We start from the raw sequence: 27,763 nt of genomic DNA, 5'->3' as shown, positions 1-27,763 counted from the left end.
AGCCCACAGAAAAACCTCAACAAGGTGTTTATTGAAGAGGAATAAGAAGGTGGACCCGACACTAAAGTACACGAGCTGCATGTTGGATGCTAAGCTAATTTTCACTGCCACTGGGTGCATTTTGTAGAAATTCACATCCCAAAAAACGTTTCGGAAGCCGTCGGCCCAGAGCTGCCACATCCAACATGGCCGTTCTACTGTGAACTTGCAGATCAAATACTGAATACCCTGTACGACGTGGTAGCGTTTTACTTAAAAGTCGTGTTAGTAGAAAAAAAATATACAAATGGCGATGGCTTTCTTTTGTAATACTTTTCCTTATGCAGTCGCCTTGAACTGGACCCTTCGCACCCTGCCCACCACCTTTTCCAGCGACTCCGCCTTAGGCAGGTGCTACCAAATCCAGCAGACATTCCAACGGCTTCTTCCCTCCATCGCCATTAAGTTTTCTAAATAGTAAGCCAAATAGAAGTGTATAGTGCCTCCATTTTTCTTATGATGATACTAGTGCAGCGTGTTCTACATACTTGGCAATAAAGATGATTCCCAATCGCAACAGATTTTCACATTAACATTTCAAATTCGCATGGAAGAATCCTCTCACTGTTATTCTACACTCGACACATTCTTAAAAATAACAATAAATAGCACAACGTCCTTTAACAAATGTAACCCCGCCCCCCAAAAAATGAACAAGATATGAAACAAAATGTGGAATATTTCAACATTTTTTTTACAGTGGTGAAACTCAAGAGGTAGACAATGATTAAATATTGACAACTTTGTCGGGAAACCGTTTTTTGGTACAGTGATACCTTGGTTTACGACCTTAATAGGTTGCCAGAAGGTGTAAGGCGAAAGGTTCGTCTGCCAAACATTTATTCCCCATAAGAAACCATTACAATGAGAATAATCCGTTCCCAGGTCCCCATAAAACATAATTTTCTACTAAATAAGCCTTAAAACTACACAAAATATACATTATTTTATGTATGATAAATGTGATATTGTATCGCAATTAAATAAATAAACTGTACGGTATAATAAAGTCGTTTTATTGACCTTTGTGATGGTCGATGTAGTTGCTTCTTGATGATAACCGAGTCAAGTTGCCGTGCTTTCTCGGCGATAATACCCTCACTCACACTGTCCCCTACTAGCTGCTTTTGATTAATCCAAATCGACAGAAGTTTTTCAACTACTTCTATTGCCTGAGACCGTTGCTTAGACAACACAGAAACACCCTTAGCCACACGTAGCAACTTAGCGTACTGGTACTGGGACGCTAAGTCACACAAACGCACACCTCGTTGGTGTTTTTCCATCATCTCCTCCTTCTGCTCGACCGTCATTTTCTTTTCTGTCTGTCTTCGGCTTAACACTAGCCTGTGATGGGGTCTTTTTCGGTCCCATAACAGCATAAGTACTTTATTGGATAACAAACCACGTCTGTGCTCAAAGGTAGTGGGTGTGGAAAACTAGTCCGCCAGCCACCGTGGCGCTGTGTGGTTTGGTTCGGCCGCTGAAAACTAGTTTGTATGCCAAGATTATATTCTTGAGAATTTAATGTTCGTAAAGTGAAAAATTCGTTAGCTAAAGCATTCGTAAACCGAGGTATCACTGTATATACACCGTATGTGTGTGTGTGTGTGTGTGTTTAAACATTGATCTGGTTAATTTCAACACTTGTTTTTCTAAACATGACTCGTAGAATGCAGGAATGACCTCTGGACAAATATTTTCAAGTATTTTCCAGTCAAAACTCAGTTGGGCTAATTTCAGTTTGGGATTACTTGGATTGGAAAAATCCAACTTGGAATCTCAAAATGACTGGCAACGTTTTGGAAAAGAGCTCATCAACATGCGACATTTTCTCCGCATTATCATCCAATGGGGGGCCACCGAGACCTTCAGATGATAAACGGACCGACGGCAACTTTCGTGATAGTCGCTTGAGTACAAGAGGCAAAAATAAAAATGACGCGATTTAGGAAAGTGTGACTAATGTCGTGGTCGTGTGTGTGGTCGCTGGAGGGGTGTTTGTGACCCACCGCAAATAAAAAAACAAACGCTCCTCTACGTCCCTTTCGGCGGTGTCCATTTCAAGGCGGCGGGGTCGATGGTCTTGCCGTTGCCGCGTTTGCGCTCCTTGGCTTTCCACTCATCGATAAGGTCCTACGATAATAAGAAGAATCATACATTTCATTTCGAAGCAAAGTTTTTCTGTGGGTGAGCAGCGGCAGCCACACGCGCCAGCGTTCGCTCAAACCGGAAGTTACTCAAATAGATAGAAAGCTAGCTAGCTAGCGAATAGATAGCAAGCTAGCTAGCTAGCGAATAGATAGCTAATACCTAGTGAATATAGCTAATAGCTAGTGAATAGATAGCTAATACTTAGCAAATAGCTAGCTAATAGCTAGCGAACAGATAGTCTTTGTCTTGGTATTTGAGCAAGTGCAGCCACGGTTGGATTGTTGGTTCCCACCTGTCGTTTTAACACCAAGTGTTTCCCCTTCCAGTATTTGAGCATCTGGAGGGACTGCAGCGTGCTGACAATGTCCACCGGGTTCACCGCCGTCTCTTGGCTGATCTCTTCACGCCGCCACCACCCCCCCCCCCAAAAAAAAAGGAAAGATTCACATTTCAAGTCACATTTGGTTGAAAATCGACGGCTATTTTGTACATCTGCCCCCGTTTCAAGATCATATAACTCCAGATATAATTTAGAAATTAACTCTTTGAATTAAATTGGTTTTCGAACAGGTTTCTGGAACGGATTAAAAATCAGACATTATCCTCGTGTAGCGTTTGATTTTAAATCGATGTGTTAGCATTATTCAATCACCATTTTAAAAAAAGCAGAAATTGATTATAATGGGAAATGTGGTTTTGGTTTGCGAACAAATTGGTTTTCAAACAGTCAGTTTTCTGGAACGGATTATGGTGGAAACCCCAAATTTGACTGTATTTTGACCCGTTTCCGACCTTTAATGGAGATCTCCTTCCCTTGGAAGTTATTCAGGTAGTGTAACAGCACCTCCTTCCAATAACTGCGATAGCTGATGAGGCCCAAATCGGACAGCGGTCGTTCCGGCGAGCCCACTTTCTCTTCTACTTTTGACAACAAGTAACCTTCAAGGAGAACGAGAAAGAGAATGTCACAAACAAACAAACAAACAAACAAACACGGAGCAAGAGAGCTAACTTCCACTTATCCATTTAAAAATGCATGACAGTTTTTGGGAACCGTGGAACGAATCAATGGCATTTCCATTCGTTTGTATAGCGGAAGATGATTTGACCTACAACCCCCCCCCCCCCTTTTTTTTTTACCTACAGCAACAGAGGCCTCATAGAATGGCATTTTTAGACCAGTCTACTTGACATTTATTGTTTGAAATGCTTGCTAATAAGATCATAACGGGACAGAAAATTGAATACGGTGAATTTTGGAGGCCATTTGTCTGGAAAAAAAATTAGAATGAACAATTATTGATTGAATTATTGATTATTGATTGAGAAGCCAATGCTGGAAAAAGTCCATTTCATCTGTAAAGAAAATTCATTCATTCATTCATTCACATTTATTTATGTATTTATTTATTTATTTATTGATTTATTTATTAATGTATTTATTTTTACTTTGTTACGTCCGGGTTGAGTGAACGCTGGCACGTGTGGCTGCCGCTGCTCACGCACAGAAAAAAATATCCTGTGACTAAAGTGTCCTTGAGAGTTTTGAAAGGCGCTTATAAATGAAATGTATGATTATTATTAATATTATTATGATACTTACTAAAGTCGATGAGCATCTTGCCGTAGCCTTGCCTCATGAACTGTGGCATGGTGAGGATGCAGGACACGTTGTAGTTGAGGAACGAGTTTTTTTCCTACGCAAACACAAACGCGAGGGTTTCAATATGGCAAGAGTGCGATTAGCACGTGTCATTTTTGTCCTCCCCCCCCCCCCCCCCCCCCAACCAAAAAAAAAAAAAAAAACACAAACGTAGGAAAGGAAAAGGTTTTGGGACCTTGGAGAAATAGCCAACCAGGTGGCAGCCGGTGTTGTCCATTTCCGTCATCACGTAGAAGAGGAACGGCTCCACGTCGTAATACAAAGTCTTGTGGTCCAGAAAGAGTTTGGCTAGCAGGCACAAGTTCTGACAGAAAATCTGACCCCACGCCCCCCAAAAAAAAAGATTTCAGAATAAAATAAAATAAAAATCCATGATTGCAATGCATGTCAAGGAAGAATGTTTGGAAGACAATCAAACACATTGGGATACATTCATCACATGCATTCAAATATCGGATTTGGACCATAATCCATTCCAGAAATTTGTTTGACAACCGATTTGTTTCGAAAACGGAAACATTTCCCATTACAGTGATACCTCGGCTTACGAACGCTTTCGCTCACAAAGTCAATCAAGATCATCACAAAGGTCAATAAAACCACTTTATTATACAATACACATTATTTCTTCCATTACAATCCAATAGCACATTTATTATACCTAAAATAAGGTAATTTTTGTGTACTTTTAAGGCTTATTTAGTCGAAAATGATGTTTTATGGGGACCTGGGAACGGATTATTTTCATTTTAATGGTTTCTTATGGGAAATCAATGTTTGGCAGACTAACTTTTCGCCTTATACACACTTTAAGTTGAGGTATCACTATATGCTGCTAACAAACTAAAAAAAGGCTAGCGTTGCGGGTCTGAGGGTCTGCGTTGGGCTTTTTTTCCCTACCTTGTTCTTCTTGCCGTCCACCTCAAAAACGGAAATGTTGCCTTTTCTGTAGATTTCATCCCCCGGGGGATGCTTCCAAACACATTTGGCCTAATGCGAAAAGCAGAAACAATCACAGATCATGAAAACTTTGTCATTGGGACCTATTTGACGTTAGCAATTAGCGTTAGCGGGAATCACATTTGATTTGATTTGGATGAAAAGGAAGCTAGGTAGGTACCATATGTCTGCGCAAGATGGTTTGGCTCTTCATGTACTTGAGGCAGAACTCGCACATGTATAACCTGCCCAGGCGAGCGTATTCCTCCGGGTAGGGCGAGTGGTACCACGTGTCCAATTCGTAGCGTCCAAACACAATCATTTTAATCATGTTGCTGCCCTCCGACACTTGAGCGGCCAGACCCACTTTCTCCTGTAATCACCCAAAAAGGACAACCAAGACGGGTGGTGAAAAGAAAATGACAAGAAGGACTAAATAGGTCGCCGTGACCGAAGAGGAGGAAGAAGAAAAGAAGTCTTTGTGTCGTCAGCCATTTTGAGAAAACCCAAGCGAACAATCAAGATGGATGACGATGAAATGGAGACGAGAAAAAAAGGGCAGACGGACAAAATGGTGTCGTCTCGTGACGTCGGCGGAACCGTTCTTGCAATTCGGTAAAAATGACGCTCCAAAACAATGGCTGCCTTTACTGCAGCTCCTGTATTTTGTTTTTCCACTTCTTCTTTTCCTTTCCTCTTATCACTTTACTGCTGCGGAATGTCAATTTGTCCACTGCGAGACTCGTCGGGGCGAATCTAATCCAACTTTCGGTCTGCTTTTTTCAGAACCGAGCATACGTGTTGTGAAAGCGAGAGGTTTGATGACGCAATCTAAATGACATGCTAATGAGGGCTGTTATCGTGATGACAACGGCAGAAAATGTCCGCCGAGGACCCGATGGACGCGTTTATATTGAATGTGTGTTTTCGCCTTTGCTAATAGCAAGGGGTCAAAACAACATCATGTGAACTTCATCCTGGTTCTCCACGGAACCGCAAAGAAACGAGGGTGCGGATGATGAGTTGTCGTTCTCTTACAAGGTCCTCCGAGGCACGTGCCTGCGCTTTCCTGAACAGGTCCAGGTCGTAGTCGCTGGTGATGTTCTCCAGCGGCGGTTGGCGACGCTGATCCTGAGCGGTGGAGGGAGGCAAGCGTTAGCATGCTAAAAACACCTTGAAATGTCCTCCTCCACAAACCGTGAACTTGTCCTTCTCGTCCTTCTCGTTCTCGTCCTTTTCGTGCTTCTTCTTTCGCAGGTCCGTCACCTTCTCCTTGTAGCGCAGCTGACGGTCTGTTGGGGTCTGATGGCGGTTAGATTGATAATATCCTGAGTGTGTGTGATTTTTGTTTTTAAATTAATCTCATCTAATTTAATTGAATCTAATGTCCACAGAAGGCGAAATGTGACGACGGCAGAGGAAGGAAAAGCTTACATGTGTTTTTCATTGATTGTGCGTAAACAAAACAAAACAAAACAAAACAAAAACGGTTGACCTCCGTTGATTAGCATAAACAAGCTAACGAGCGTTGCCTGCGAAGGGCAGAAACAAAACAATCATCATCTTCTTTTCTTACTGGACGTTCTGAACTATCCGACCACTTCCTTTCGTTTATCTCCGCTCGCTACGACGCGCCTGACACAACAATGAATGTCTGCTCTTGAAATATGGAAATATGGAATGACTTCAGCTCTCTGTGTCATCTCCAGACGTTATTAAATCCCACTGTAGCGGCGTGATGATTATTTCATATCTTGCTCATATCGCAAATCTCCTTTGACTATTAAAAATAAAGGTAGAATGATACCTTTGCTTACGAACTTAATTGGTTGCCAGACAGTGTGTAAGACGAAAAGTGTGTATCCCAAAAATTAATTTCCCATGGGAAAGCATTAAAATGAGAATAATCGGTTCCCAGGTCCCCATAAAACATCATTTTCTAATTTTCTAAGCCGTAAAACTACACAAAATATACCTTATTTTATGTATAATAAATGTGCTATTGTATTGCAATGAAAGAAATACACTGCACTGTCTAATAAAGTCATTTTATTGACATTTGTGATGGTCGTTGATGGCTTGATGGAATGGATTGGCCGCTTTCATCAGCATTAAACACTAGCCTTCTTTCACCCTTGGTGATCCCTTGGAGGTGCTTTCTCTGCGATCATTTTACCTAGTTCCTCATCAATTGTGTTCTGTTTAGCTGGGTTGATAGCTTTTTGCATCAAGTGTACAGATGGCTTGTGCGAGTTATTTGTGGAGCCTGATTGATGGGATGTTTTAACCTTCCAGTCTACACTCTGCTTTTGAACTGTCAATAAAGTTGAAACGAGTCCAAATTTCACTGTTTTCTATCCATTTTCTCACTCTCGCTCTCTGTCGTCTGCCTGTCTATCACGTGGCTTTAAACCAAGACTGGCGGCGGGGAATAGAGGACAAAACAGTCAGCCACCATTTTCTTGTTAGGAGAACGGGCTCGTTCGTGAACGACATATCACTCATTGTGGCAGCTCCGTGTGTGTATCCCGAAAAATAGTTCATTATTATTAGTACATTTCGTCATAAAGGTAACGTTCGTAAACCGAAACGTTTGTAAGCCAAGGGATTCGTAAACCGAGGTATCACTTTATAAAAAGCAAGGAGAAGAATTTTCAAGCGCCTCCTTACCTGGTTTCTGGAAGAATGTCTGTTCTCATCATGGCGGTGAGACAACGTCCTTTCATCGGGCTGTTTTTCGCGTGTTGGCGCCTTACCCTGAAAAAAACACCAACGCAGACGACAGTCAGCCTTGCGGCGCTAAACCTGGCTTTCTTATTTGAATTCAACAAGACGTGTTGTCTGGTGGAAGGGACAAAAAAAACAAACAAACTGCGACTTTGTTAGTTGTTAGAAAAATGTGACAACATTAGCTTGGCATCGCTATAGCTACACTCACTTGCTAAGGTATTGTCAAAGAGGTTCCAACACAGAAAGATTTTGGCGGATGAACCAAACTACACAGCGCCATGGTGGCTGGCGGACTAGTTTTAAACCCCCCCTCTGTGTGGGTGCAGACATGGTTCGTTAGCGAGTGGAGTACTTTTGCTATTATGGGACCAAAAAAAAAAACCACCACAGGCTAGTGTTCAGTCGAAGAGGACACAAAAGAAAATGACGGTCGAGCAAGGAGATCGTCAAAAAACACAAACGAGGTGTGCGTTTGTGTGACTTGGTACTTGGTACCAGTACGCTAGTTGCTACGTGTGGCTAAGGGTGTTTCTGTGTTGTCGAAGCAACAATCTCGGGGCAATAGAAGAGGTTGAAAAACTTCTGTTGATTTGGATTAATGAAAAGCAGCTAGGAGGGGACAGTGTGAGTGAGGGTATTATCGCCAAGAAAGCACGGCAACTTCACTCGGATATCATCAAGAGGCAACAATCATCAACGACCATCACAAAGGTCAATAAAACCACTTTATTATCAGTACAGTTTATTTCTTCCATTACATTACAATCACACATATATTATACATAAGATACAGTATATTTTGTGTAGCTTTAAGGCTTATTTAGTCGAACAAGATGTTTTATGGGGACCTGGGAACGGATTATTCTCATTTTTAATGGTTTCTAATGGGAAATAAATGGTCGGAAGACAAACTATTCGCCTTACACACACTTTCTGGGAACCAATTAATTCCATAAATCGAGGTATGACTGTATATGCAAATTGAAGTGTTCCATTCGTAAAACACCGTCTTGTTGATTTGAATACTACGCCACTGGACATCCCACGTTGCAAGCACCAACATCCATAAAGCAACAGACATTTTAATGGGTTGTCTGTCCATGAACTGATAGCTTTGTAACCTGGCTAATGAGCTCTTCCTAAAGTCCTAAATTCCACCCAAGGCCAGATCTCCTGACACGAAGATGACAGTTTAACAGGCTGTGTCTGACCTCAGATTTGAAATATGATAACTTCAATTCTTATCTGCGACGCGTGTGCGTACATTTAAATATACCTTGCATTCATCAGTTGACAGGTTGTGATACAGAGGACACCCGGATATGGAGAAATGTCTCTCGTGTCTTCCTGTCAGGTGACCTAAACCAAGTGAGAGAAGCTGGTCAAAAGCTAACCCAGCGCTGATTATTTCAGAATCAGAATCATCTTTATTGGCCAAGTAGAACACAGAAGGAATTTGTCTTCGGTAGAGGGAGAAGGACGTATTTTAGCTGCTCTAGCCGGCTAGCTGTTTGGCTATTTAGCTGGCTGGCTTGATAGATAGCTGGCTATCTAATAGCTATCTATTAGATACATAGATAGCTATGTGGCTATTTAGCTGGCTGGCTAGATAGATATCGGGCGATCTATTAATTATCTATTAGCTAACTAGCTAGTTATTTGACTATTTAGCTGGCTGGCTATCGATTAATTATCTATTAGCTAACTAGCTAGTTATTTGACTATTTAGCTGGCTGGCTAGATAGATTGCTGGCTATCGATTAATTATCTATTAGCTAGCTAGCTATTTGGCTATTTATCTGGCTGGCTGGATAGATAGCTGGCTATCTATTAGCTAGCTAGCTAGCTTTCCATCTACTATTTGAGTTACTTGCGGGTTGAGTGAACGCTGGCTGCCGCTACTCACCCGCAGAAAAAGTGACCTTGAGAGTTTTGAAAGGCGCTGAGAAATCATTCTCATCCTTATTCTCCAGTGCTGGTGTTGAATGATAGCATTGAAATTAGCGTGTTTGGCGCCTTACCCAGCGAATTGCAACCGGGCGTGGGACACTTCATGTTGAAGTTGTAGCTCTCGTGGAAGCGCCGCCGTTTGGGTCGGTGAGAAAGGTGGTGGGCGGCGACCTCTTTGAGTGACAGCTCCTTAGCCAATCGCTCATCCTCCTCGACATCGTTGCCGCGGGAGACCGAGTCGGTCTCGGGGCTCGGCGTCTCAAGGTCCGATTCTGAAGATGCGGCGTTGCCGGTGGGCGTGCGGGGAGGGCTCTCGTCGCGGTCCGCTGCCTGCTTCGAGCCTTATGGACACCCGAGAGAACATCAAAGCACTAGTTTGGTCAAAATGGAACGCCTAAATTCACCTTAACATAGTTCCTTGGCACCAAGATGTCACAAATTGGCAAAATAATTACATTTAAAAACATTATGTTCGTCAATGGATGCATCTATTAGCTATCTAGCTATTTGACTATTTAGCTGACTGGCTGGATAGATAGCTGGCTATCTATTAGCTATCTATTAGCTATCTAGCTAAGCATTTGGCTATTTAGCTGGCTGGCTGGATCGATAGCTGGCTATCCATTAGCTATCTATTAGCTAGCTATTTAGCTGGCTGGTTACAGCTGCATGCTTTGCTTTCGACATTTATCTTGTCCCTAATCCACTGCTGAAAAGGACGCTTTGATCGTCTCCTATTTCATTTGGAACTGCTTCATGTCACAGAGGGTACAGCAATTGCTGAAGAATGAATGACTCTCTGTGTCTTTGTGTTGTCAGGTTTGTTATTTAGTTTTGTTTTTACTTCAAGATGGCGGCGCAAGCGTAGCTGCCTTTCCAGCAGCTCCTGTATTTTGTTTTTCTACTTCTTCCTTTCCTTTCCTCTTCCTTTCATAACTTTGCTGCTGTGAAATGTAAATGTCTCCACTGCGAGACCAATAAAAGTACATTCAAATAACATTTTTATACAGGAATGATACAGTGTCCAGCGCAGGAGGTGACCAGCTAAGCTAAGGTTAGCCTTCCATGTTTTTGGACTGATACGCAACTTGATTGCGGATTTTCCAGCTCTCATTATTTTCTCTTTTTTTTCACCTCGGGCCTAAGGATGCACTTCACTTCACACCGCCGAGAGGAAGCGCTGAGACTTTGGCCGGCAAATGAAAGAACACACTGTGGCCCTTTTTCTCACCCGCCTCTCCAGTCACATTGGCGTCACCCATTAAAAAAAAAAAAAAGCCAATATCAATTTTTTTGGGAGGGCTTGGGGGCTCAAAAAATATCCAGTGCCAAAAGATACGCTATGTCAAGTTTATTTTACTGAGAAGAAAGCAGGGTCAAACTCATCGTTATTCCAAAATTTAAAATTGTACATACACTAGTGGGGTTCATTTTAATAAATAAATAAACAAATAAATAAACATACAAACACATAAATAAATAAATACACAAATAAATAAATAAACGGATTGATGAATAAATGCTGGATTAATGGATAAATAAATAAAGAAAATACATAAATAAATACCTGAATAAATAAATAAATAAACACATGAATAAATAAACTGATAGATGAATAAATAAATAAATGCTGGATAAATAATAGATAAATTAATAGACAAGCAAATAAACAATAGATAAATAAATACACAAATAAATACTAAAATAGACGAATAAATGCTGGATTAATGGATAGATAAATAAATAAATATATAAATATACAAATAAATACATAAATAATAGATCAATGGTAGATGAATCAATAAATAAAATATTAGATTAATGAATGAATAAATGCTAGACAGATGGATGAATAAATGGGCAAATAAATAACTAAATAAACAAATAAATAAAGGGGCAAATAAATAAATACACAAATAAATGAATAAATAAATGAATGAATAAATAAATAAATAAATAAATAAATAAATGAATGAATGAATGAATGAATGAATGAATGAATGAATGATTGAGCAATGCCATATTTTGAATAGCCCAGTGGGTGTGGCCGAGATTGAAAAGAATTTGAGAGACGTTTTGGAGTTGAGTCATTCATCACAGGACAAAACAAGAAGGGACAAAATATGACATATTTATCTATCTTTTCTTTCCTTTTTTGAAATGTCAGGAACATGCTGTGATCACAAGCTGAACTCACAGCATGCTACGCTCCGTGTAGCGCATGATACTCGTCGTGGCCATTCAGCCGTGCCTTCTCATTTCCAACTTCTATTAGCGTCATTCCGTTGGCGTGACACTCCTTTCTCTCTTTCAAACGTGTTTTGTTTGGAAAAATAACACGAGTATTCCTCATCCCCCCTTTTGCCCCGCGGTCGAATTGACTAGACGAACGTTTGTAGTGCGTCATTGACAAGTGAAGTGAACACTTTCAAAATGGCGGGCGTCGTGTGTATGAAACGGCAGACGGTTTGGTTTTGACGCTCACCGGGATGAACTTCCCTATCGGAGCCGCCGGAGAACCTGCCTTGGCGCAGGGGGTATTTTTTGCCCGCGGTGTTTGTCGCCCCCTGTTGGCCGCGGGTGCTCCTGCGCGTGGAGGAAGACGGGGACGTGGCGACCTCTACTGGCGGCGGAGAAATGCTTGGTGCGGCGCCGCCGCGGGACTTTTCTGGAACAACAATGACAACAAATCGTCATGACCTTTGACATGGATCAAACCGCCTTTTCGTACGTGAGCATGTTCAGCGTTTGACTCCCAAAACTCCACTAGATTGAGAGGTAAATAAATAAATAACGGCATAAATAAATAAATAAATAAATAAATAAATAAATAAATAAATAAATAAATAAATACCTAGCTTGCTAGCTAGATGGCTAAATAAATAAATCAATAAATAAATAACTAAATAAATAAGCAAATGCATACTTGCATACCTAGCTAGTTAGATAGATTCAGAGGTCAAGAAATAAATCAATAAATAAATACACACCGACCTACCTAGCTAGCTAGCAAGTTAGATGGATCGATAGGTAAATAAATAAATAAATCAATGAATAACTACATAAATAACAAAATAAATATATGCATACCTACCTAGCTTGCTAGCGAGTTAGATAGATCGATGCGTAGGTAAACAAATAAATCAATAAATAACTACATAAATAAACAAATTAACTAATAGAAAGATAAATAAATACATACATACCTAGCTTGCTAGCTAGATAGATAGATCGGTAGATAGGTAAATAAATTAATAAATAACTACATAAATAATAATACATATATGCATACCTACCCACCTAGCTTGCTCGCGAGCTGGATAGATAGTTACATAGGTAAACAAATAAAGCAATAAACAACTACACCAATAAAAAATTAACTGATAAATAGAAAGATAAATAAATAAATGCATACCTACCTACCTTGTTGGCTTGCGAGCTACCTAGATAGATCAGTAGATAGGTAAATCAATCAATAAATAACTAAATAAATAAATAAAATTATACCTACCTACCTAGCTAGCTAGAGCGATAGGTAAATAACTAAGTAAATAAATAAATGCATACCTACCAACCTACTAGCTAGCTAGCTAGATCGATACATAGGTAACTAACTAACTAACTAAATAAATAAATAAATCCATGAATAGATACATCGCTACATAACGAAAGAAAAAAATCCTGCATGCGCATTCCACCTGTCGTGTTGCGGGTGAGCCGTAGTGACGAGCGAGTGGGGCGTGCGCTATGACGTCGCGGCCTGCTCCCGAGCGCTTCGGCGGGCTCGAGATCGGCAGAGAAATCCGAGTCGTCCGTCCCGTCCGAGCTGCTGCCTCCGCTCCTCTGCACGGAAAACAACAACTGTCATGAGTGTCCCGGCTGAAAGTGACCACAAAAACAAAGAAAAAGAAGTCTTTCTTTTTACCACGGGATAATCCAACAAAGATCCCATCGTTGGGGAGGAGCATCATATTCTCCACGCGATAATTTTGTCAATAAATATTCACATTAATATCGGAGTGATCCTAAAAAAACATGTATCATTTGGTTCAAACAGGCATGATTCATCAAAAAATGCAAGCGGCCAAAACTGACAATTCTGGTGAAGTGGGTGACGCTGTATCGGAGGACGAAGTATGAAGTACACTCAAAAAACAAATAAACGTGATATATGAACAGAGCACCATGACACAATATGTATTAACTTATGTACAAGAAATGTATCACAGAAGGTTGCTACCCTCTCCTTAGATTACATTGAGTATACTATAATGTCACATGTTAACTCTATGTTACTGAGATATTTATTGATTCAAAGAACGATTAAAATGATTAGTAACCAAGCATACGTCACCAAACACGAAAACGCTTCTGACGCACACTTTTTTTGACACTTCATAATAAGCCCAGTACTCTATTTGAACATGACCAATGAGAAGAGGGTAGAGGCGGGGCTACCTAACGCCTAACCAATGAGCATAAGGCTATTTGGGATTCTGACCAATCACTGTGTTGTTTTGGTATGCGAGGGGTCGCAGCATCCTCAATAGAAAAAAAATCCGCCTGTTTGTTCCGACCAAACGTGAAGTTGTCGAATTAGCGACAGCAGATGTCAGCATCAACGTCGAAAGGCGGCCATTAATTTTTACGAGAAACACAGAAACAAATGTAACCAAACTGGAAATAAACATTTATTAAGGCGATGAGCAGCAAATTGCAGCAGCTCCAATGAATTAACAATAACAATAATGGTTTAATTTCACTGGTCAATGTACATATCTTCAGTTTGCATTTTAAATTGGATCGCGTAATCGATGACGTTATGGGAGCCAGCTTGCAGTATGTTCGAAAGGCGTTTCTTTGCGCCAACGAAAAGCTATGGCTTACCTTTCTCCGGGGCATTTTCACAAAATGGCCCGTGCCTTTTTTACTAATCCGTGCATTTTATGTCAAAATCCCAGTAAGATTGCAAAGCGACCATCCGTTTGCAAGGCGAGTCAAATCAGCTGAAAACAGCGTCTCGTTTACCATTTCTGCTTTTCCTCTCAATGCGCACGCGCGGTACGTCGATAAAATCATTCCGTCTCGAAACCAGAAGAAGGGCTTTTAATTGTCCATTGGGTCTGTAAAAATAATCAAATTAAAAAAAATCATACACACAGAGTTCAACTCGATGTACGTATAAAGTTTTATCTGAGGCAGTTGGATGACTTAATGCTTGCGATCAGCTTGGATGGCTTTTGTCTGCTCCAGTTTGTTAAGCAGTTGCGTTTTATAATAATTCAAGTGATGTTAGCTGTACAGTAATACTCGCGTTTTAAAATATGTTTGAGGAAATTAAAGAAAATGATACACCAAAACATATCAAATAAAGGAAATAATACAGCAAATATACCGTAGAAAAATGGTGGTCGAAGCCGGAACTCTTCTCGCCTCGAGTTGTAAGTCGCCGGGTTTGCAAAGTTGAACGTTTGCTATGACGTTTGGCCTCCTTTCGATTGTCACTCGGGGTAGCGTTGGTGCTTTCAATTAATGATCTTATTTTTTAAAGACACCCAGAAGCGAATTGACGGGAATTAGGGTGATTTTCTGCAACATTAAGCAGAAACTATTATGGCCAGCATCACCACAAAGACTGTACACGATATTTTTCAAAGTATGGAGTTTGGACCGAACACAACTTCCAGCACTGCAACTGCACAGGTAAAATAGTTACCATTCGAGAAAATAAAGCTAAAACGACGGGTTGTTTTTTTGCCGATGTTATTAAATTTAACACATAGATCAATATTTCACGTGTCTTCTATTACATTTAGTCCTCGTCAAAAGTATTACAAGCCTCTGGTAGACTCTTGGACCCACGTGAAGTTCGTTCACCGTTAACTCACAAGGCATCCATGTGACTCGACTGGACTGTGATAACCTTGTAATGAACTGTCACGGGGATGCTGACATTGTCCAACTACGTCAACGTAAATCCGAAACTGGAGATGTTGTGGTCGAGCAAGCGTGCCCACCTGATTGCGCCTCTTCCGTGTTTCAAACGAACAAACCACATTGCAATTGACAGTAGTGATGTGTCGTTCGCGAACGAGCCGGTTCTTCCAGCCGGCTCTCCGATGAGAACGAAGAGAGCCGGTTCCTAACAATGAGCCGGAAATGGGAGCCGACTTTTTTGTCCTCTATTCCCCGCCCCCTGTCTTCAGTTAAAGCTGCACGCGATTGGTCGATATCCGTGGTAGAGGAGGTAGGGGAGAATTACAAACACGCTGCTCTCAGGTTGGGGGGAAGCAGAGGACCAATCCCTGCCGCTCCACTGATTGCTTCTATTTTCCTGACTGACAACTAGCCTGATTGCCCAATTTTCCCGGGTATCACCTCATCAGCATAACTAAGCCTATGTTGCCGAAGCAGTCTATTGTACGAACGATCCAAATTTAGGGCCGAAACTCCCAGTAATATGACGGCCGAAGAAACCTTTTCATCTCTGTTCATCTTTATTTCTATCCACTCGCTTACCATCTTATTTCTGCTTCCGCAGGCGTGGCTAGTTAGTCATTCCTGCTTTTTGGATCTGTTTATTGCTGGAAAATTTGTCCGACCCGCCGACAAGAAGACTCGCTCCTTGGGGGACTCGAAAGGTGAGTCACCAAAGTGTGTGTAAGGTGAAAAGTTTGTCTTCCAAATGTGTATTTCCCATAAGAAACCATTAAAATGAGAATAATCCGTTCCCAGGTCCCCATAAAACATCATTTTCTACTAAATAAGCCTTAGAACTACACAAGATATACCTTATTTTATGTATAGTAAATGTGTTACTGTATTGTAATTAACGAAATAAACTGTACTGTATAATAAAGTGGTTTTATTGACCTTTATGATGGTCGTTGATGTAGTTGCCTCTTGATGTTATCCGAGTGAATTTTCCGTGCTTTTTTGGCAATATTACCCTCACTGACACGGTCCCCTGCTAGCTGCTTTTCATGAATCCAAATCAACAGAAGTTTTCCAACCTCTTCTATTGCCTGAGACGTTGCTTAGATAACACGGAAACACCCTTAGCCACATGTAGCAATGGTCGATTTAGCATACTTTTACTCGGACGCTAAGTCACACAAACGCACACCTCGTTGGTGTTTTTTGATGATCTCCTTCTTGTGCTCGACCGTCATTTTCTTTTGTGTCTTCTTTGGCTTAACGCTAGCCTGTGGTGGGGTCTTTTTCGATCCCATAATAGCAAAAGTACTCCACACGATAACAAACTACGTCTGCACTCAAACTGAGGGGGTGTGGAAAACTAGTCCGCCAGCCACCGTGGTGCTGTGTGTGGTTTGGTTCCTTTGCCAAAAACGAGTTTATATTCTCGCCAATTTAATGTTTGGAAAGCGAAAAGTTTGTAAGCTGAGGTAACAGCGTATCTGTTGTAGCAAATTGCTGGCTAAATATGCCTTGAATGTAACCTTGGATCGTGTGTGATGCAACCAAAGCGATGGTGTCGTTCGTGTTAGGCGGTCTCGTGTGCAACGTGGCGTGTGCCTCGCAGGACCATATTTGGCAATGTGCATCAGCCGCTCTCAAGGGCTTTGAGGCTTGGAGTGGCTTGTCCTGCTACCAGAGGTCCAAGGTGCTCCTCAGGTACTCCTGAAACACACAGAGGAACCTAAACAGGGTGAAGGAAAGCTATTTTAGCACCACAAACACACACAAAAACGATTTCTGCTAATGTTGATTGATCCATTTTTGTGCATCATTTGGTACGTTGTTACCTGTCCTCAGGTTGGCGACCAATCTCGGCCAACATGGCCAGTGCGTGACCGAGCTCTGCGACCTATCCGGAGCATCTTGCTCCTCGTCCAGCCTCGTCCGGTTGTTGCAGTACTACGGCGGATGGGCTCAGCTCAGAGACGCCTTCGCGGCAGACTGGACGCCGCTGGGTATGTGAGCCGACATCCTTTTCACCAGTGGATCAGTGCACGGATGCTAGAAGCTAAATATTGAAAGCAAACACGAAGCATCCATTGAAAACTAATGTTTGATTTTTGTCCCCCTCTTTTACAGGTGTGGTTTTAGTCGTCGTGTCTGACGACTGCACTTTCCACTCCCTGATGCTCAAAGTCTTACCGGCGCTAGCCATGGGTAAAAAGAAAACCTCAACAACAACAAAACGGATTACAATTTCATGATACTTACTAGCTAGCTAGCTCGATAGATGAGCATGATCGCTCGCTAGCTAGCTTGATCGCAAGCTAGCGAGCTCTAGCGCTCGCTAACTAGCTCAATCACTCGGCAGTGAGCTCAATCGCTTGATTCACTTGAATCACTTGATTGCTCGATTGATTGATCGATCGCTTGCTAGCTAGCTAGCTAGCTTGATATAGGAGCATGGAATTTAGCAAGTCTGATTTGCTTTGGCGGGCCGAATAAAATGATGTAGCGGGCCAGATTTGCCCCCAGGCCTTGACTTGGACACCTGTGTCTTACTGGTAAATACCGCCTGTACCTTAGGCAACGCCGTCGTGGTGGTCCCCGGTCAAAGCACCGCCCCTCCGACACTTTTATTGGCTCAGCTTTTTGTGGCGGCCGGCTTGCCTGCTGGAGCTCTCAACGTCTTAACTGGCGCCGACGCGTCGCTAGCCGCCATTGTGGCCCACAATTCCAACATCCGCTACGTCACCTACAGCGGCAACAAGCAGGTGCGCAAATACAATGATGCCTTGGCTTACGAACTTAATTGGTTCCCAGACATAGTGTGTAAGGCGAAACGTGTGTATCCCAAACATTCATTTCCCATAGGAAACCATTAAAATGAGAATAATCAGTTCCCAGGTCCCCATAAAACATAATTTTCTCCTTTGTACTTTAATTTTCTAAGCCTTAAAACTACACAAACTATACCTTATTTTATGTATATCAAATGTGCTATGGTATTGTAATTAAAGAAATAAACTCCACTGTATAATAAAGTTGTTTTATTTACCTTTGTGATTGTCGTTGGTGGCTTGTTGCGGAAACAATGCGGAAGCATTGCGGAAACATTAACTAGCCGTGTCATTTTGTTTTATTTTATTTTTTGGATTCTGCTTTAGGATGCTGTGAAACTGTGTCAAGCTACAGCGGGGATGGGAATTCCCGTCTCTGTTTCCCCAAACATCGGCGCCACGTGCCCCATCATCATTTTTGAATCGGCCGACATCAACAGCGCAGTGGATGATGTGTTGGAGACGGCCTTCAAGAAGAACAAAGAAGTCAGCTAAGTGGCCGTCGTCCGTGTTTGCCACTTTTTGCTAACCGTCTTTGTGACTTCCTTCTTGCAGGCGCACTGGTTGTTGTGCGTGCAGGAAAGCGTCGTAGCGAGCGTGACGGCCCGTCTGAAGTTGCGCATGGCCGGCTTGAAATGCGTAACGCTTTCCGGCGATGGCGACAGGGCGCTCGTGGACGCTGCGTTGCAGGAAGCTCAAAAGAAGGGGGCAACGGTGAGTCGGCGCCAGTAGCGGGCCTGCAAGGCCTTCTCTGCTAGCCTAAAATATCTGAATCGTAGACTAATTCATTATACAGGTAACATCTGATTTACGACCAGCCCTTAAGTCCGACCAAACGGTCGTAAGTCAAAATGGTTGTAAGTCGAAATCCATTCAAAATGTTGAAAAGAGACTCGGAGGCTAAATGACTCGCAAACTCTGGTGCCATCACACGGTTGATTGCTGTGCGAGAGTGAGATGCTAGCTGGCTGGCCAAAATTGTCGTACACATTGCCGGCCTGCTAGCGCGTGGCGGTGCCAGGCGTAGAATTTAATTTTTTAGAAATTGGAATCTATAGGTCGCGGTCGTAAGTCGAGCGGGTCGTAAGTCAGATGTTACCTGTATATCGTATGGTGAGTTGAATTAAGTAAGGCAGGCGTGTTCAAGTCATTTTTTTGCCGCGTTACGTCATAGTTATCAAAAATAACGACAGTTATTGTAATTTACACGGGACAATTTGACATTTTGGTTGGCACTTTAGCAAGCATCATGGAAATTTCACAAATTTAATTTGCTTTGGAGGGCCGAAAAAAAATGATGTGGCGGGCCTGATTTGGCCCCCGGGCCTTGACTTGGACTTTTTTCCCCCTCCTCAGTTAGTGCAGTCGTGCGCTTTCCCGTCCAGTACACAATATCCCCCGACGGTGCTGTGCGGCGCCGCCCCTTCCTCGCCATGTGTGGTCACGCCCTCTCCTGGACCGCTGCTTCCTCTTCTGACCTTCCGAAGTAACACCGAGGCAGTGACACTTGGTAAAGATGCCTTTTTTGCCATCCGACTGGCTCGCTATCTCGCTAGCTGGCTGTTGGCTATATAGCAATCTGGCTGGCGTGCTATCTATTTTCTATTAGCTATCAAAGTTTCTGCTACCCCCCACCCCCCTCAAGCTTTTCTGTTCTCCACAGGGAATCACAGTCCACACGGCCAAGCGGCTTGTATCTGGACCGAAGACCTCACTCTGGCTCTGGAGACATCTAAAAGGCAAACACTTCCACACCGCTCGCTACACTTTTCCTTCTTGTTTTAGTGTTGCCGCGACAACCACACAGACGCTTTGTACATTCGATTTAACTCAACCGTGACACGAATAAAGGTTAATACTACTAATATAATTACCGTTTCTGCCTAACCCCTCCCCCGCCCCCTGGCTTTCTTCAGTCTGTCTGTGGGCTCCGTGTGGGTGAATTCACACCCTCTGTGTGATCCTTGTCTTCCCATTTCTGGACACAAAGACAGCGGCACGTGCACCGACGGGGGCCAAGAGGTTCGTTACATTCCTCCATATTTTTAGTCAAATGCAAAACACCAATAAAAAGGACTTCAAAATGAATCCGGAGATGGCAAGTTTCAGAAGGTCCCGCCCTCTTGTTCGTGATGTCACGCCAAGACGTCTTGCCTTGCTCTAGTATCAAAACAATGGCTTCAGATTGGGAGAAGATGCTTTCTTGTTACTCATTCAGTTATGAATATGATTCAAATAGTTTTGAAGAGGAAAGCAGACATGTTTGCAATCGATGAAAGAAGTCCTTCCGTATCAATTTGAGCCGTCAGGACTCCCAGAAAATGCACAAAATGGCCCCTAAGCTCCATTGGCTGATTTGTCTGAATTTGTGTCAACTAGTATCAAATAGTAGTCTTGGTGCAACACGCAATGATTCACCATCGCGTTATTTCTGTTTTTGTCCTTCTAATTTCGCCATCAACACGGATCTACACGAAGCTTTCAGACCAAACAAAATACCCAAAATGCATTGTGTGTCGCTTTCTCGGTCAGGGGCGTTCCCTCTGTGACATCACGTCAAAAACAAGACTTCCTGAATAGTCAGCGCGAGTCTCAAAACGTCAAATATGCCGTGGAATCTTTGTCAAATACGCTCAGTAGAAGTCATTCATTTTACAAAGTATGGACACAACTTGTCCGGAGGCGTCGGTTGTCCTTTAAGCCCCAAAAAATCTTTGTTGTCTTTTTCAGGGTCTGTATCAGTTTCTGCGACCATCTTCCTCGCCAGTTCTTCCTCATTGGATCCCTGTAACCTTGGACTACGCCAAATTTGGAACTGACCCGCCCCCGGTTGTCATTCCGGATAAGACTGCCGGGTGTGTGTGTTTTATTATTATTATTATTATTATTTTTTCGCAACGCGGTATCATGAACCAAATGTCACGTTCTTTTGCACATGATTGATTTACTAGCTCCTCCCCTTTTTTCCTCATCAGTACCACCAAGTTTTACGCTCACTTTGTTGCTGGCAAGGCATGTAAATCAGAGTCGGGCGCCAATGTTGTGGTGCGTCCACGAGGGGGCGACGGCGTGTTGGGATATTGTCCCGATGGAGGCCCGAAAGACGTCCGGAATGCTGTGGAGGCCGCTATCAAAGTTCAGCCGGGGTGAGATAATGAAAGCAACAGCAAACCAACTGCTTCTCCGTTTGGAAAGGTCAAAGGGCAAACTGCCAAATATTACATTAGATTAGATGAGCCAAACACAGTGGAGACATTTTCAACAGTCAAGTGGCATTGACATTGCTCCCATAATCAAAAACAGTGCTGGCATACAGAAAAACAACAAAACAAGCAAGTGAGAGCACTTGCTGACGGCTACCTACTCGGGCGCCATCTTGGATTTCTTTCGCCCCCGCCCCCATTTCTTTGAGTACAGACATGGTTTGTTATCAAGTGGAGTACTTTTGCTATTATGGGCGCAAAAAAGATCCCACCACAGGCTCGTGTTAAGCCGCAGAGGACACGACAAAAATTACGAAGGAGATCATCGAAAAACACCAACGAGGTGTGCGTTTGTAGCGTCCCAGTACCAGTACGCTAAGTCGACCATTGCTACCATCCTTAAGAACAAGGAAGCTATTAAGAAGAGGTTGAAAAACTTGATTTGGATTTTTGTTTTACTTCAAGGTGGCGCCGCGAGGGGGCTGCCTTTTCAGTAGCTCCTGTATTTTGTTTTTCTACTTCTTTCTTTCCTTTCCTCTTCCTTTCATAACGTTAATGCTGTGAAATGTAAATTTCTCCACTGCAAGACAAATAAAGCAGCTAGCAGGGGACAGTGTGAGTGAGGGTATTATCGCCGAGAAAGCACGGCTACTTCACTCGGATATTGTCAAGAGGCAACTACATCAACGACCGTCACAAAGGCCAATAAAACGACGTTATTATACAGTACAGTTTATTTCTTTCATTACAATACAATAGCGCATTTATTATACATAAATACGGCATATTTTGTGTAGTTTTAAGGCTTATTTTGTAGAAAATGATGTTTTATGGGGACCTGGGAACGGATTATTGTCATTTTAATGGTTTCCTATGGGAAATTAATGTTTGGGATACGCACCTTTCACCTCAAACACACTTTCCGGGACCCAATTAAGTTTCGTAAGCTTGAGATATCACTGTATCAGAATCAGTCGTCCCACAATGGGGACATTTGCAATATGTTCCTCTGTCAAGGCTCAAAGAGCAAAGCTCCGCGTGATGACGCTCAATGTAAGCACATGTTGTAACTTTTGGCTTGATAAGCTGTTAATGTCTAACTTGACGTGAGGATCACAAACATGCCGTCCCATGGCTTTGTTATTTCGGTCGCATCTGATTATATATTTTTTTTTTTTTTCCTTTAGGTGGATGAAAAAGAGCGCACCTGCGCGCGGCCAGTCCATTCTTTCTCTGGCCAATGGCCTTGAAGGACAAAAGCAAGAGCTGGCAGCGTCCATCTGTGCTCAAACCGGCGTCGCCGTGGAGGAGGCCAACGCCGAGGTGGAGCTCAGTATCGCCAGGCTCTGCGAGTGGGCCGCCCACTGTGACAAGATTCGCGGCGGAACTCTGGTGAAGCGTTTCATGCTAGAATAACGTGGGTGTCAAAGGCGAGGCCCGGGGGCCAAATCTGGTCCGCCGCATCATTTGATTCGGTCCGTCAAAGCAAATCAAGCACGTCAAGTGGCATGATGCTTGCGTGCTAGAGTCCGAACCAAAATGTCAAATTGTCGCATGTAAACCACAATAATAGGCATAATTCTTGATTTCACATTTGAATAATAATAATAATAATAAATAATAATAGTGATAGTGATGATAAATAATAAATAATATATATATATTTTTTTAATTTTAATTTTAATTTAAAAAAAATTGCCAGAGGTCTGACCAGCGCTTTATCGGCACCCTTCATAAGAAAAAAACAAAACCCGACCAAATTCGGGGAATTGCAGCGAATTTGTTGTTCGCTAATATGTTGAGGGAATGAAACATTCTAATGGCTTCCCCAAATTCATAACGGCGCTCAGAGGAAACCGGAACCACAAGGTGGGCCGTGGCAAAAAATGACTTGGACACCCTTGCTATACAAGTTCCTACTTTTTACAATACGCTGATTTTAATCATCTGACCCCTAAAAATCCGCAATGTTGGATGTCGTTCAGCCCGTCCCGCAGGCTGGCACGGGCCTCTCCATCCCCGAAGCACTTGGAGTGGTGGGTGTGGTGCTTCCTGACCGGCATCTCCTTCTCTCCACTGTCACGATTCTTGGGGCCGCCCTCGCCGCCGGCAACGCCATCGTCATGGTACCCAGTCCGGAGTCTCCGCTGCCAACTTTGGCGATCATTCAGGTCAGCCACACAAACCCTTCTTGTGCAGTTCCAAATGTGGAGATTGCACCGTCTCCCTCGCGCCCATGTGGCTTTTCTACCTCAGCTTATGAACGCTTTAGCTCACAAACGTTTTGCCTTACGAACATTAAATTTGCGAAAACTGCGTCACGGTGGATGGCGGACTAGTTTTGAGTGCAGACGTGGTTTGTTATCAAGTGGACTACTTTTGCTATTATGGGACCTGTTATCACCGTACACACACTTTCTGGGAACCGATTAAGTTTGTAAGCTGAGGTATCACTGTACTCTGGTTTCCTCCAGGTACTCCTGTCTTCAGATCTGCCGGCGGGCTTGGTGAACATCATAACCGGAAGGCGAGACCCGCTAACAAAGGCTTTGGCGAATCACAGTGTCATCAAGGCCATCTGGTACTGGGGCCACTGGCAGGTGAGCACCGCTGAAGGCCTGAAAACACTTGGGTGCTTCTTCTCCACGTGACACCCAGCAATAAAGCGTCGAGCGCTCACGTGACCGCTCACGTTCTTCTCTCGCCGCAGGGTTGCCAGTACCTCCAGCACACCTGCACCAGTCCGCTCAAAACTTTGCGCCTGTTCTGCCAGACGGACAAGGACAAGAAGCCCATCGGCCGAGACTGGACCAGCCCCTCCGTTTTGGAGGAGTTTTGGAGAAACGCTGTCCAGTGGAAGAGCGTATGGATCCCGACGGCGTAAAACAAAAAAAAAACATCAAGATGACCAAATGACTAATAAAAAATTGAATGTGACCAAACAACTCATTAAAAGCTATCTAGCTATTTGTCTTGCTATCTATCTCACTATCTAGCTTTTTAGCTATCTAAGTAGCTAGCTATAAAGCTATCTAACTGTCCAGCTATCTATCGAGCTATCTATCTGTCTATCTAGCTATGTATCTCGCTATCTACATGAACTCGTCATACAAAATGCCCGACTCACCATTTGCACTATCTAGCTATCGAGCTTGCTATCTGGCTGGCTATCTATTAGCCAGCTGGCTACCTCTCTACCTCTGGAAAGGTGCTTAGAAATGAAATGTATTATTATTATTACAATAAAATGATTGATAGCTTATGCAATACGTAGTTGCTTTTTTTCCTTTTTAGTCGGCCTCTTCGAGTGTAGTTGAGGTCATTTCTGACATTTCAGGCATGTGGTGCTCACGTGATCCCTCCCACTGGTTGCAAAACAGGAAGGTCTCATTTCCGTTTCAAAATGCTGAATCATGACAGTGACACAGCAAAATTCAGACTTGACACAACACTTTTAACAAATGAGTCACCGATGTTTGTTTAACTCTCACACATACAACAGGGACACAAAATAACGTGGGGGGTGATGTGTCCTTGCTTGCTGAGTCGCCGTGACTCAGCAATTATGAGGCTTCGAGTTTGGCTGTTTTTTTTAGTTATGCTAATCGTGAAACACTTTAATTGTGTACATTTTTCACAATGCACATTTCTTCACAAGGTTCCTAAAAAGATCTTTTTTTTTAGTTTTTGGTTGCTGTATTAAAATTTGAATCACTTAATATAATTCTGTATGTAGCATACGACTATCAAATTGGCAAGAAATTTAGCCTCTGCCGGTCATGCTGACAGCATTGTTTACACCGATGATATGTTGATTCAACAAAATTTGGAAATAAATACAATCAACACATATCCTATGACTAAAGTGTCCTTGAGAGTTTTGAAAGTGAAATGTATTATTATTATTATTATTCGTAGTAGTAGTAGTAGTAGTATTCATTTTGGTAACGAACTTTGGATGATTTTTTCTTAGTATAAATTACAGTTGACATCATTATTATTATTATTATTATTATTAGTAGTAGTAGTAGTATTCATTTTGGTAACGAACTTCGGATGGGTTTTTTTTTAGTATATAGTACAGTTGACATTTTTGACATTAAAGTATTATCCGTTGGTCGCCAACCAGAACGTGCCAGTCTGCCATTGATTGGAACGACCAACACCTGTGCAGGTGTAGGCGGGGCCGATAGCGCCACCCGTTGGTCGCCAACCACATCGTGACAAGTATACAGTTGACATTTTTATTTTGCTATGCTTAGAATATCTTGTTTTCTATCCTTTCAACCCCTTCCCCCATCCCCTTTCAAATTGCTGCTGTGGACTGCAAATTTCCCCATTGTGGGACGAATAAAGCTTTTCTGATTTAGTCCCCAGTCGTGGTTGATGAATCATTCAATTTACAGTAATAATACAAGAACGATTGGCCTTAACATAATCTAAGACGATGCAATGAAGTTTTGTGTCATGAAATAATTTAAAAAAAAACATACACCAGACATGCCTGGAGGGCCACCGTTCTGCCTGTTTTCCATCCGACCCGGCTGCAACACACCTGATTCAGATGATCAGATGATCATTGATGATCTGATTATTGATGATCAACCAGCTCTGAAGCAGCATCAAACCGATCCGGATTATTTGAATCAGGTGCGTTTTTGGCAAACAAGCTGGACAGCGGCCCTTGAACACACCACTGCGCCATACACCGTTAATTTTTGTTTCCGTGTCACGTGCTTCCGAGAGCAGCGATTGGCGGATGTGAAAAAAAAAAGACGTCATCAAGGAGTATAAATAAGGGTCTGTTTCGGCTACAGTCTCACAGTCGTCTGGAAGTTCTTGCTTCAACAGTGTTTGAACGGAACTTCTTTCAGCCCCCTTTTTTGCCTTTACTCCAACTGTCTTTTTTCCACAGACAACAGTACCTCGACGAGAAGCTTTATTTTTGTACTTTCTCTCGGTTTTTGTAAGAAAAGACGAACCAAGCCAGCGAAGATGGAGTCTCAAGTGCGTCAAAACTACCACCGTGACTGCGAGGCCGCCATTAACCGAATGGTCAACATGGAGCTTTTCGCTTCCTACACCTACACTTCAATGGTGAGTGCATTTCAAAACGCCGTTTCGAGGACCATTTTTGTCGCGTTTAGCGTTAAAACTAGTACCATAGAGTATTACTTCAACCCGCTTTTCATTCAAGCCAGTTTGCCAAACAACCGATCCGCCATTGACCAACCAAAGTGTGCATTTCCGGTTTTCTATTGGTCTCATTTTTATTTTCCATCCCCAGGCCTTTTACTTCTCGCGAGATGACGTTGCCCTCCCAGGTTTTGCTCATTTCTTCAAGGAGAACAGCGAGGAGGAGCGAGAACATGCCGACAAGTTGCTGGCCTTCCAGAACAAAAGAGGTGGAAGCATCTTCCTTCAGGATGTCAAGGTCAGCGCGCTCAGGAGACCCTTTCAAAGTAAAAGATTGCCGTTAATTTTTTTTAACAAATGTTTTTTTTTGCTTTTTGTTCAGAAACCAGAGCGTGATGAATGGGGGAGTGGACTTGAGGCCATGCAATCTGCTCTCCAGTTGGAGAAAAATGTCAACCAGGCTCTTCTGGAACTCCACAAACTGGCCTCTGAACACGTGGACCCCCATGTATGTACTTCTAACCATTTTATGTGTACTCATTTGCCATGCTACCAAGTTTTGCTAACTTCAAATTTCTTGTGTCCGCAGCTGTGCGATTTCTTGGAAAGCCACTTCCTGACCGAGCAGGTGGAAGCCATCAAGAAGTTGGGCGACTACGTCACCAATTTGAGCCGCATGGATGCTCACAATAACAAGATGGCCGAGTACCTGTTTGACAAGCACACTCTGGGAGGCAAGAGCTAAAGATTCAAAAGCGGGCCTCAACGTTGGCATTCTTTACTCGGCGCAAACGGTTTAATTTTTGGTTAACATCTGAAAGCGCACGTGGTGTTTATGTGGGTTAATAACGGGTGACTTTGTCAAATGTGGCTGTTGTAAAGATGCTGTATTCTGAATAAACAAATTTGAGCTGGAAAGATGGTCTTTTGCGCATTGTATAAGTGACTTTCAATAATTGGTTTTGCAACCACAATCCCATACGCTCGTGGGACAAATGGCTCTAACAGCTGTTGACTGTTTAAGTGCCTCAATTAAAACGCACCTTGTGTAAATAAAATTCATTTGTAAGTGCCTTTCTAACCTCTCGGTCACTTTGTAGTCACAGGATCGGGTTTTCTGCGCGTGAGTAGCTGCAGCCACATGTGCCACTAACTCGAATAGCTAGGAAGCTAGCTAGTGGATAGCCACC

General features: G+C 42.7%; 3 protein-coding genes across 6 annotated transcripts; 2 read left to right on the top strand and 1 right to left on the bottom strand.

The window, feature by feature from the left end:
• Positions 1 to 28: 28 nt before the first annotated feature.
• Positions 29 to 14,594, bottom strand: LOC148885076 (histone acetyltransferase KAT7-like). Of its 3 annotated transcripts, none has more exons than XM_089019064.1 (15): positions 13,401 to 13,475; positions 13,174 to 13,318; positions 11,961 to 12,143; positions 9,547 to 9,816; positions 8,802 to 8,884; positions 7,466 to 7,552; positions 5,993 to 6,097; positions 5,834 to 5,926; positions 4,977 to 5,168; positions 4,757 to 4,846; positions 4,032 to 4,172; positions 3,797 to 3,890; positions 2,986 to 3,132; positions 2,486 to 2,592; positions 29 to 2,175 (listed from the first exon to the last, which is right to left on the bottom strand). In XM_089019064.1, exons 1-15 carry the CDS (start codon positions 13,425 to 13,427, stop codon positions 2,077 to 2,079), a joined length of 1,863 nt encoding a protein of 620 aa, XP_088875190.1. In that variant the 5' UTR covers positions 13,428 to 13,475; the 3' UTR covers positions 29 to 2,076. The 3 variants fall into 3 exon arrangements, with proteins under 3 accessions (XP_088875190.1, XP_088875192.1, XP_088875191.1); XM_089019066.1 differs by having other exon boundaries at positions 5,855 to 5,926; XM_089019065.1 differs by lacking the exon at positions 13,401 to 13,475 and adding an exon at positions 14,363 to 14,594 and having other exon boundaries at positions 30 to 2,175.
• Positions 14,595 to 14,937: 343 nt separating this feature from the next.
• aldh16a1 (aldehyde dehydrogenase 16 family, member A1) lies at positions 14,938 to 24,382 on the top strand. Of its 2 annotated transcripts, none has more exons than XM_089018462.1 (17): positions 14,938 to 15,178; positions 16,017 to 16,116; positions 16,984 to 17,110; positions 17,252 to 17,409; positions 17,534 to 17,611; positions 17,981 to 18,168; positions 18,562 to 18,720; positions 18,790 to 18,948; positions 19,591 to 19,744; positions 19,898 to 19,973; positions 20,151 to 20,256; positions 20,965 to 21,089; positions 21,210 to 21,380; positions 22,625 to 22,829; positions 23,423 to 23,608; positions 23,912 to 24,037; positions 24,148 to 24,382. In XM_089018462.1, exons 1-17 carry the CDS (start codon positions 15,089 to 15,091, stop codon positions 24,319 to 24,321), a joined length of 2,382 nt encoding a protein of 793 aa, XP_088874588.1. In that variant the 5' UTR covers positions 14,938 to 15,088; the 3' UTR covers positions 24,322 to 24,382. The 2 variants fall into 2 exon arrangements, with proteins under 2 accessions (XP_088874588.1, XP_088874587.1); XM_089018461.1 differs by having other exon boundaries at positions 18,787 to 18,948.
• Positions 24,383 to 26,285: 1,903 nt separating this feature from the next.
• LOC148885074 (ferritin, middle subunit) lies at positions 26,286 to 27,491 on the top strand. The gene is made up of 4 exons (XM_089018463.1): positions 26,286 to 26,534; positions 26,725 to 26,871; positions 26,956 to 27,081; positions 27,163 to 27,491. The coding sequence occupies exons 1-4, from the start codon at positions 26,433 to 26,435 to the stop codon at positions 27,316 to 27,318; spliced, it is 531 nt and encodes a 176-aa protein (XP_088874589.1). The 5' UTR covers positions 26,286 to 26,432; the 3' UTR covers positions 27,319 to 27,491.
• The last annotated feature ends 272 nt before the right edge of the window (positions 27,492 to 27,763 follow it).

The sequence above is a fragment of the Hippocampus bargibanti genome, linkage group LG17 (assembly GCF_051943395.1).
Source record: "Hippocampus bargibanti isolate YZ-2025 linkage group LG17, ASM5194339v1, whole genome shotgun sequence".
NCBI lineage: Eukaryota > Metazoa > Chordata > Actinopteri > Syngnathiformes > Syngnathidae > Hippocampus > Hippocampus bargibanti.
Note: the sequence above shows the minus strand (reverse complement) of the source record. Positions and strands in the feature narration are given on the sequence as shown.

Coding starts and splice junctions, on each gene's coding strand:
- LOC148885074 (XM_089018463.1), top strand. CDS start 26,433: ATGGAGTCTCAAGTGCGTCAAAACTACCACCGTGACTGCGAGGCCGCC. Junction 26,872..26,955: donor TCTTCCTTCAGGATGTCAAG/GTCAGCGCGCTC, acceptor CTTTTTGTTCAG/AAACCAGAGCGTGATGAATG. Junction 27,082..27,162: donor CTGAACACGTGGACCCCCAT/GTATGTACTTCT, acceptor TTGTGTCCGCAG/CTGTGCGATTTCTTGGAAAG.
- aldh16a1 (XM_089018461.1), top strand. CDS start 15,089: ATGGCCAGCATCACCACAAAGACTGTACACGATATTTTTCAAAGTATG. Junction 17,612..17,980: donor CTTACCGGCGCTAGCCATGG/GTAAAAAGAAAA, acceptor CCTGTACCTTAG/GCAACGCCGTCGTGGTGGTC. Junction 18,949..19,590: donor CTCAAAAGAAGGGGGCAACG/GTGAGTCGGCGC, acceptor CCCCCTCCTCAG/TTAGTGCAGTCGTGCGCTTT.
- LOC148885076 (XM_089019064.1), bottom strand. CDS start 13,427: ATGGGATCTTTGTTGGATTATCCCGTG. Junction 9,817..11,960: donor CGATAGGGAAGTTCATCCCG/GTGAGCGTCAAA, acceptor GGTGTCCATAAG/GCTCGAAGCAGGCAGCGGAC. Junction 8,885..9,546: donor GCCCGGTTGCAATTCGCTGG/GTAAGGCGCCAA, acceptor CACTTGGTTTAG/GTCACCTGACAGGAAGACAC.